This window comes from Camellia sinensis, chromosome 5, assembly GCF_055761805.1.
Source record: "Camellia sinensis isolate YWXY chromosome 5, ASM5576180v1, whole genome shotgun sequence".
Classification (NCBI taxonomy): Eukaryota; Viridiplantae; Streptophyta; class Magnoliopsida; order Ericales; family Theaceae; genus Camellia; species Camellia sinensis.
The window spans coordinates 209,899,994-209,910,000 of NC_138965.1; the positions used below are offsets into that span (position 1 = coordinate 209,899,994).

The 10,007-nt window shown below is 35.1% G+C and overlaps 1 protein-coding gene across 1 annotated transcript in view; it reads left to right on the plus strand.

Moving 5' to 3' along the window:
• The first annotated feature begins 1,782 nt into the window (after nt 1-1,782).
• The window catches only part of LOC114299954 (type 2 DNA topoisomerase 6 subunit B-like), a 45,555-nt gene continuing 37,330 nt past the window's right edge, over nt 1,783-10,007 (plus strand). The window contains exons 1-8 of the mRNA XM_082872544.1: nt 1,783-2,003; nt 2,127-2,235; nt 2,889-2,972; nt 3,852-3,878; nt 4,198-4,306; nt 4,388-4,463; nt 4,618-4,638; nt 4,849-5,048. Coding sequence (XP_082728670.1) covers nt 1,968-2,003; nt 2,127-2,235; nt 2,889-2,972; nt 3,852-3,878; nt 4,198-4,306; nt 4,388-4,463; nt 4,618-4,638; nt 4,849-5,048 — 662 coding nt within the window. The 5' untranslated portion in view covers nt 1,783-1,967. The remainder of the gene's footprint in view (nt 2,004-2,126; nt 2,236-2,888; nt 2,973-3,851; nt 3,879-4,197; nt 4,307-4,387; nt 4,464-4,617; nt 4,639-4,848; nt 5,049-10,007) is intronic.

The following is a 10,007-nucleotide window of genomic DNA, read 5'->3' on the forward strand; positions in this document are numbered from 1 at the left end:
TAAATCTCAGAGTATTAATAAACATGGCAAGTCAGAGAAAATTTTCATTCCAAAATTGGCAAGATAAAATAAACAAAGCAACGTAAAAATTCCACAGAAACTTACAGAACAGAAAAACCAAGAATTGAACAAAATAAACATACCAGAAAAAATTACACATACCAGAGAAAATTAAACATGACAAGTCAGAGAAAATTTTCATTCCATAATATGAAAATGCTAGAGAAATTTACAGGCAACCAGAGAAAATTAAACATGACAGACACATAAGGGAGAAAAGTGATGTGGCAAGAGAAAATTATAAATGCCAAAGAAAGATAGACACAGATAAGAGAATAAAATTACATATAGATGTAAAATATACTCAGAGAAAATTCAAGAAAGGAACATAAATCTAATAATCACAGAAAATGAAAATGACAAATAAAATTACACATGCCAGGGAAAATTAAACATGGCAAGCTAGAGAAATTTCTAGAGCAGAGAAATTTGAATGAATTGTATTTGAAAATTACACAGAGAAATATAGAGAAATTAACCATGCTAGAGAAAATAGGGGAATAAACATGCCAGAGAAAATTCAAAAAAGAAACATAGATCAAGCAAATATCAGAGAAATTCAAATGACAGAGAAATTTACAGACAAAATCATACAAACATCTTCAAGGATAAGTTCAAAACTTAGAGAAATAACATTTTTTAAATTCATGTAGCTTTTTGTTACGAAATTGAAACCCTAATTAATGGAATGCTAATATGTTATGCAATTAACTGTGTTTTCAGAGAGAAAACTTGTTGGATTGTAAAAAACTTACTAGAGTGATGACGAAACCCTAATTACGAACTGATATGCCTTGAGATGAAGATGCCCTAAGATGAAGATGAATTAAGATGACGATGAACAGTGAAAACGAGTCAAAGAAATTTGTGAGGAAGGAATGGAAAATATTTTGGCAGAAGATAATGAAACCTAATGTCAGTAGTGAAGATGATTGTGAAACCCTAATTATCATGTTCTCTTGCTTGTGAAAATGGATGGATGTTTGGAATGAAACTAAGTCATCGGAATCTAATGGAGTGTTCTTAGTTGATTTGTGAAGAGTATTTTGGTCAAAGAAGGAATTAAAAACATGCGCCTTCTAGTTGAGGGACCTGATGCATCATCCCTTTTTAGGTATCTTGTATTTTCTAAATTATTATTATTAGGACCTTTAAAAAATTTCCCTAAAATAAACTATCACAACAATCAATAATTTTTTTTTTTTTTTTGTTTCACAACTAACTATTCAACTAAAAAAAAGAAAACTTACAAATCATCTCAACCATATATATATTTTTTTATTTTATAAAATAGTAAAAAAAAAATCAACTAAAATAATATTTCCAAAGAGACTTGGTTACCATTTTTCAAAAACACTTTTCAAAAAATTCTATTTTTTTATTTTTCGTATTTTTTTATTTTTACTGAAATTTTTTAATATTTTGAGCAGTTTTTTTTATTTTTAGACATACCTAACATAAATATACCTAAAAAGTAAAAAAAATTTGAAAAAAACATTTTAAAAATTCACTAAATGCCAAAAATACAAAAAAAATATGAGAATTCAGTACATATTTTGTATTTTTATGTATTTATTAATTTTTAAAAATATTTTTTTAAAAATTTTTTACTTTTTATATACATCTAAGTAAGGTGCATCTAAAAAAATAAAAAAAATGTTTAAAATTTTAAAAATATTCATTAAAAACAAAAAAATACGAAAACTAAAAAACTCAATTTTCAAAAATCTTAATTCAAAAAATTAAAACCAAACACACTGAATATTATCACCCACGGATAAAAATGAATTTGTTAAAATGAATTTTTCATAATTAAGCATAAATTTAAATTTAAAGAATCTTGACATTTTGTTAAGCAAGTGCGCGGGAAGTATTTTTCGCTCTTTCTCCGAGAAACGCAGGGAGCAATGGATGTTTCTTCAGTTCATCAACTCTGCCAAAAGGTGAGCTTTGATCTCTCGAAAAACTCCAAAATACCTTCCCATAAATCGTTAATTATCTCTTCACTGATCGTAACATTTCAATACTTCAACATGTATTCACTTTTCTCTGTGACATTTTTACAGTTAATTTCTTCTGCAATTCAAAGATGTCGCATGTCCGATCATCTCTGCAGACTCTCAGTTTTTCTCAAATCATCTCCGCCATCGGATCCTCCTCTTGTTCGAATCTCAGGTAACAAATCTCTCTCTCTCTCTCTCTCTCTCTCTCTCTCTCTATACATACATATCTGTACTAATGTATGTGTGTATATACGTATCTATAAGAGCATCTCAAAATTTTCATCAAATTAAGTTAAGAGTGATTTTTTTTTTTGGTTCAAATGAATCACCAAATTTCCGAACAATCATAAGTTTACGCAAATTTGATGAAATTTTAAAAATAAAGAGGATTGGAGATGATTTTCTATAATAAAAAATGTTTAAAACAGGTTTTTACGATAAGTTTTGGAGGATTTGAGGAGAAAAAATTGTATTAAGGATTGAAGTGTTCCATATCATATCAAGCTTTTAATCAAATTTTTACTCAATCATGTTTATTTTCCTCAATTTTTTTTATAATTTATTTTGTGGCTTTCAAATATGGTCTCGGAATCTACTTATATTAGTTATTTGCATTTTTTGCATACGATCTTCATGTTGTGTGTACTTGCTGCAATTTCAGTGATTGAAGCACAAAGATTGCCCTGTCAAATTTTGTATGTGAACTGCAAGTTCATGCTTAGAAAGGATTCAACTGTTATTCCACAAACTTGAAAATTGAGTTGGTGTTCAGTAATTTGAATTTTGGTGGCATGATGAGATCATTTTTGCATTTATTATCACCAGTTTCAGATACGGGCGTTGGGAGCTGCTTGGAGGAGTTCCAGTGCTTGAAATACGCAATGGATCCCGAATCAGCTGAAAAATGGGGTAAAAAGTGAATGATACATTGTCTCTCCTCTACATTCATCAGTAAATTGTATCTCATTGTTTGTCTTAAAAATGTAAAGGGGACTGATATGTAGGTTGAATTTGAGCTCAATAGTCGGTAGCAATTTGGTATCTCAATGGAAGCAGATGGTTTAGGTGGGGTGATGTCTTATACCTTTAAATTAAATATGGAATTAGAAAATCGTGCATTTGAAAAATTGGTATTGAGGGGGGAATCAGAACTGGAAATCAAGTTCACATCCATTAATTTGTCAAGACATGTACTACACTGTACTACTGTAGTTCTTGTGGCCATGGAATTTATTCATTCAATGTCATTCTTGGCTGGAATTTGGAACAAATATACATTATTCATTTCATTTTCTTCTAAATTCTAATGCATTTTTATTTATTTTTTGGATTCTTTTCCAGTACCATTTAGTTTGAATATGACAAGCACTTTCCTCGTTATTTGAGCAAAACCTAATGCAAATTTACTTTTGCAAGTAATACAAGTGTATCCATGATGCTAACTCAATGTTACATATCTCTTGATCTCCACCTTGGACCGACCCATTTGATTTGTGTTATTAACACTTATCAAGCCATTATTTTCTGTTGGGATTTCCCACTGATTTAATTGGCTGATAGTTTATGAGGAAGCATGTTGTCATGAGGGAAAGTAGGTAATGGTCAGGCCGTCAAACTCCTAGCAAGGCTTACCAACTCAGAAGTTAGAAGTTACATGCATATATGATCAGATGACGCATTAATTGAAGTATAGATTCCTTACATGCCAACTGAATTCAATTTCTGTGAAAGCACTTTATGGTATCATTTGTTGGTCTCTTAGACGTGCTGCTTTATCATGCATTACAGATGGAGTGATTTCTCTCACAACTACTGGTAAGTTATATTCTCTCAGTGTTAATGTTCTTTGAAGTGATTTCTTAAACATCGAAGAATTCTCAAACCTGAGGGGACACATATTTTAGAAGGGAAAACAATGGAAATTTTTTTTAGGAAATAATTCAATCATAGTTTTTGCTTTTCAATGTAGTAGTATAGTAGTAGGCTAAAGGGTAGTCTCAGTGCATGGGGTCTGAGGAGAGTACGATGTACACAGCCTTACCTCCCACGTGCATGAGACTGTTTTATCTATTTTAAATTTTCAATATTTTTTTTTCTGTTTTCATCCCTCTGCATTTGTTTGTTAATGTCTCAGGTATCAATGATAGTGATATATATTACTATCATCTGAATCTAAAAGAAATTGTTTCTACCAGAAGGCTGACAAAGCTACCTTCAAGCTCTAAGAATGGTACAACATTCAGGCATGCAACTTGCTACACTTCTTTCTCCTTGTTCATTTGTAAATTATTTTATTGACAACTGTTTAACTACTTTTCTTCCAGTGGAACTGAAGTAAGTTTCTCCGTATTCGGAAGTGTTGATGGCTTACTGGTGAAGCTCACTTACTTTCTCGATAAGGTACTCCATTGCATCCCTATTCATGGTCCAGAATTCTTCATTCTCTCCAAGGCTAGTGTGATTTCTGTTTTTTTTTCTTCTTCTTTTTCTTTTCTTTTCCCACCTCCTATCCCTCGTAGTTACTCTGATTACTATATTGCAATTATTTTTGCAGATGCTCATTTTGAGGATTCCTGTAAGTTCAATTTACTTTGAATGCTCAATAATTTGAATTTCTGTTTTTTTTTTAAACTTCTAGATGGTTTTTTGGGTCATGGTATCTTATCATTTCTGCAGTTGCAAATTGTGCTGTCTAGCTTAGTCATATTGTATCAGGTTTTGTTGATCGTGAAATTTTAGGTGTGAAATTGATGCTGACTGGCTTATTGTTCTGGTTCTTGCGTAGAATGTTGCAATTGAAATGTTGGTAGAAGAAAGTGATGACATTTCTGGATCACGATGTAAAACTCTTGTTCCAGCAAATGATTGCTTTCCTTTAACTTCTGCTGCATCAAATGTTGAACGTCTGAAGTCAGGCCTCGAGGATTATGTTTTCAAGCATGGAAACAATTTAAATGATATTTGTCACTCTTGCTTCTCCAGTGGGTGAGTGCCAAGTGGCTTCATGCCAGCTTTCTGTTTATTTTATTGAATTTGACATCTTTTGATTTAGAGTTGGTAGGGTCAGTCAGGGTGCTGTATTTGCACCACAGCTTGGTAATTTCCTTCTCATAAATTTAGAGGTGCTCTTATTTGTATGCATACTTTTCTACCATTATATTGAATCTGGACCACTTTAGCTGTTAATTTATTTCCACCATGTCTTTTATCTCAATTTTATTTTGTTTTTAACAATTGTGAATAATATTTTATAGAAACTCTGTAGTTGATGTTGATTTGTGATGATACTTTTGTATTGGAAAGGATCATATTTCTACCCAAGTTCTACTTTTTCAACAATAAATATTGTGTTTTTCATTAGTATCTGTACACCATCACATTGGTCATGAAGTTAAAACTTTGAACTATATTTACGGATAAACTTGGGATATTTTGGTTGTTTGGAAGCTATCACATCACTCCATGATGGTTAACAATTTATTTTGAAGTGATCTGCATGAGCCTGTTCTTCTGTTTATTAGAATTTCTAACTCATCTATACGACAACAGCTCAATTCACCTCATGCCAGCTCTTAGACCAGAGCTTATAAAGGCTTTTTTTTTTTTTTTTTATCATATTGTCACTAAGAAATTTTGTCTAACATTATCACCCAAACATGTGGTGGAATGTTGGATAATTATGTTCAATTGCTTCAGTATTGTTCTGCTTCCGTCATGATCCATTCTAATTGAATTTAAAAGGTATTACTGTGAGAATATATTGTATATATGACATGATTGTGTATATTAGGAATTAGGCATTAGAAAGGATTGTGGTGTAAGTAGGAATCTTTATTTCATTTTTCTGTCATAGATTTAGGGTTATATGAACTGATGAACTCTTTGTAAACAAACACAAGTTGAATATACAGAAAACTTACATGGTATCAGAGCTGTGTTCACAACCCTAGCTGGTTTCTGAGTCACGAATCAATAGAGTTCTCCCTCTCTCTCGATTTGCGATATCCTTCTTGTTCTGTCTGGTTCGAAGTTTGATCAGGTTCATCGACTTACGTGGTTCACCATCGAACTTCGTAGGTATAATTTCACTAAACTGGTCTGAAGTTCTGATGAGGTTCATTGGCTCACGTGGTTCACCATCTCCATTGCTCTCTTGTTTGTGACCCATCTGATTCGTGACCCATCTGTTCGTGGCTGGTAGTCGACTTGCTATTGGTAGTCGATCCATTTGGATTCTTCGTCTCAGTGCTTCGCGATTGCTAGTCGACTCCTCATCGCGGCTCGTCTTCTGTCTTCGGCTCATTGTGACTGGTTCTCTCCTTCAACTTTGTCGACTGTTGTTGATCGTTCTCTTTGTGACTCTTTGGCATCTGTTTCGTGATTTCACCCTCCATCTCCCGACTTTAGTTTGCGTGGTCTGGAGATCTGACTCTATTTGTGACTTTGGTTTTGTGGGTCTTGCTCTGATTCTGATTGTGGTTGGTTCACAAGTTTTTGGTTATTACATCTAGACCATTGGCTTGACTGTTTTGTTCTATTTTGGGTTTATCACAATTGAACCCCTTAGTTTTTTGGTGATTATGATGTCTCTGGCTTCGGATGAGTGTGCTGTCTATCATCAGAGGGGTCATTGGAAGTCTCACTGTCCCAAAAGGGACATCTGTCTGCCTCGTCTACTCAGCAGTCTCAGTTCAGAACTTCTTCTCCGTGTACTTTTCGATTTCCTGCCGGTTCTACTGCATCTACTCTACCTCCTGATCCTGACTTGGCTTTCTTGAGTGCCCATATTTGTCAGCTTCAGCATATATTGTCTACTTCCTAACCATTTTCATCTGCCCCCATTGTTTCCTCGCTTTATTAAGGTTTGCTTGGGTCTTCTTCAAGTATCTCCTCGTTTGTCTAGATTTTTGACTCTGGTGCTTCTCATCATATGACTCCCCATCTCTCTTTACTTCAAAATTGTACTATCCCTCTCTTTCTTATTACTATTAATGTTGTTAATGGGTTTAGTATGTCTGTTGTATCTGTTGGGTCTATCATACCATCTGCTATATTTGTTGTTTTTATTCCATCTGTCCTTTATGTTCCTTAGTTATTTGTCAGTTTATTATCTATCAGTCAGCTTGATGCCTTTGGTTGTGATGTTATCTTTTTTTCTTCTATCTATTCTGTGCAGGATCGAATGTCCAAGCAACAGATTGGGACTGGTCGTAGAGTTAGGGACCTTTATGTAGTGGAAAGCTTGCATCTGCCTATGACAACCTCTCTGACTGCCTACTCTTCTTTTCAGTTAGATTCTTTGTCGAGTCCTTTCTATTTGTGGCATTCTAGATTAGGACATTTGTCTACTGACCGTTTACAGTCTTTAGCTCAATCAGGTATATTGGGTAAAGTTTCTCTTAGTGAACTTACTAAACGTCGGGGGAGTAAACTTGTCAAAATGACTGCCTTACCTTACATTTTTGTAAAATTATTTCTATATCTAATACGCCGTTTTCTTTAGTTCATACTAATGTTTGGGGCCCTTCTCTTGTTCTCACCGAAGGGACTTCTGCATACTATGCGTCTTTTGTTAACGACTGCACCCATTATACTTGGTTTTATCTCATGACTCATAAGTTCGATTTCTATCAGATATATCGTACCTTTCAGTCTATGATTACTACTCAGTTTAGGTTTACAATTAAAGTGTAACGGTCTGACTTGGGTGGGGAATATTTTAAAAATGAATTCTGTGAGTATTTGGCCAATTTGGGTACTAGTTACCAAACTTCTTGTACCGATACACCTGCTCAAAATGGTCGAGCTGAACGTAAACACCGTCATCTCCTTGAGACAGCTGGTCTCTTCTTCTCTCTGCCTTAGTTCTGGCTCCGTTTTGGGGGAAGACCGTTCTTACTGCTGCTTTTCTTCTCAACTGCATGCCTACTTCCTTTCTTTCTAATTGGTCTCCTTATGAGACTTTGTTCTCCCAAATTTCTAATTACTCCCTCCTTTATGTGTTTGGGTCTGCTTGTTTTGTCTTTCTTCTCCGCAAAGATCAGACCAAACTTAGTGCCCGGTCTGTCCTCTGTGTCTTTTTGGGTTATAGTCCTACTCAGAAAGGCTATAGGTGTTACGACCTTGTTTCCCGTCGTTTTTATGTCTCCCGTTATGTTTTTTTTTCTCGAACATCTGCCTTATTTTCAGCTTTCCTCTCACTGCTCCAGTTTCCAAAGAGGATTTGGTTCATATTGACCCATTTCCTTCTGAGGTCTCGTCTGATGAGTATATCTCTACTATTCCTCTTGAGCTCATTTTATCTTCTTCCCCTTTTACCCCTCATATTGAGTCCCTCTCCACTGATCCTCTTGAGGTTATTCCTACTTCTCCGACTGCGTCACTTATGGCTCCATCTCCTCCTTCGGCTTCTTCTTCTCCTCCGTCGTTGGTCTATTCTCGTCGCAAGGCCCCCCCCACCACCAGTTATCTCTACTCCTGTTGCTGCTCCTTCTACTTCTGACAACTCTGATCCTACTGCACACCGATATCTTACTCGTGAGCGTCGTCTTTCAAACAGGTTGGGTTGGTCTAATACATGTTTTTTTGTTTCCTATCGTACTTTTTTGTCTGTTATTCATTATTTTTCAGAACTATGGACGCCTGTCAGGATCCTAATTTGGTTCAAGCTATGGAGGGTGAGTTATTTGCCTTGTAGAAGACTAACACTTGGGTGTTGGTTCTTTTGCCTGCTGGTAAGAATTTGATTGCTTGCAAATGGGTCTATAAAGTCAAGACTCATTTTGATAATTCTCTCGAGCGATACAAAGCTCGCTTGGTTGCTAAGGGTTTCTCGCAGGAGTACAAGATTGATTATGAAGAGACATTTGCCCCTGTTGTCAAGATGACTACTGTTCGTACCTTGATTTCTGTTGTTGCTGTTCGACATTGCCCTCTCTATCAAATGGACGTTAAGAATGCTTTTCTTAACGGTCATTTCACTGAGGAGGTCTATATGCGTCTTGTCATGACCCGAATCCGCCTCTATGGATTAAGGTCATAACTGGCTAATAATCAAGGGATTACTTACGGCCTTAAACCTGATCAAACATATTTTCAATAGAATAAGGGGCCAAAACGGAAGCAGACTTAAAAATTTTGTCCACTGAGTTATGTTTACATGGTAAAGCAAAACACTCCATTAACAATCCATAATAACTCACACATGTAGGCGGAAATAACATCTTATGTGTCCAGGAACTTTCAAATATGTAGTTAGCCAAACAAAAAGCTTATATACATGATGATCCACATCTTCACTAGGGTAACAAAATAGTGAACAAAAAAACAAAAGAAAACAAGGTCTCATGCGTGAGACGTTCAGTCTGACTCCACGACTTAACTTCCTCTCATATCTTTCACTGAGGCTGGGTTTGGACATCTTTTTACTCACCTACACACATGTAAATGAGAGTGAGCAATAGCCCAATGAATAATATCAAAATAAAGGAGTTACATGAATGAAATTTGTAGCAAACATATCAAATGGCCATAAGCCCGTTTATGTTTCTATCTAATACATCGAACGGCCTTGGGCCCAAACATATCAAACGGCCTCAGGCCCAATTCGCTCGTGTCAAACGACCTTCGGCCCAATCATTCATGTCAAACGGCCTTTGGCCCAATTATAATATTCAAACGGCCTTTGGCCCAATCATTCACGTCAAACGGCCTTTGGCCTAATTATAATGTTCAAACGGCCTTTGACCCAATCATTTAACTTAGAAAATATGAAGAAGAAGAACTCCGAAAATATGAGGAAGAAGGAATATATTTCTGTTATATTCAAAACTTCTTATCTTACAAGACCAAATGACACTCCTTATATAGGAGATATTACAAACATCATCATAACCCATTATATGCCACTTACATATTATATATTACCACTATCTACCACTATCA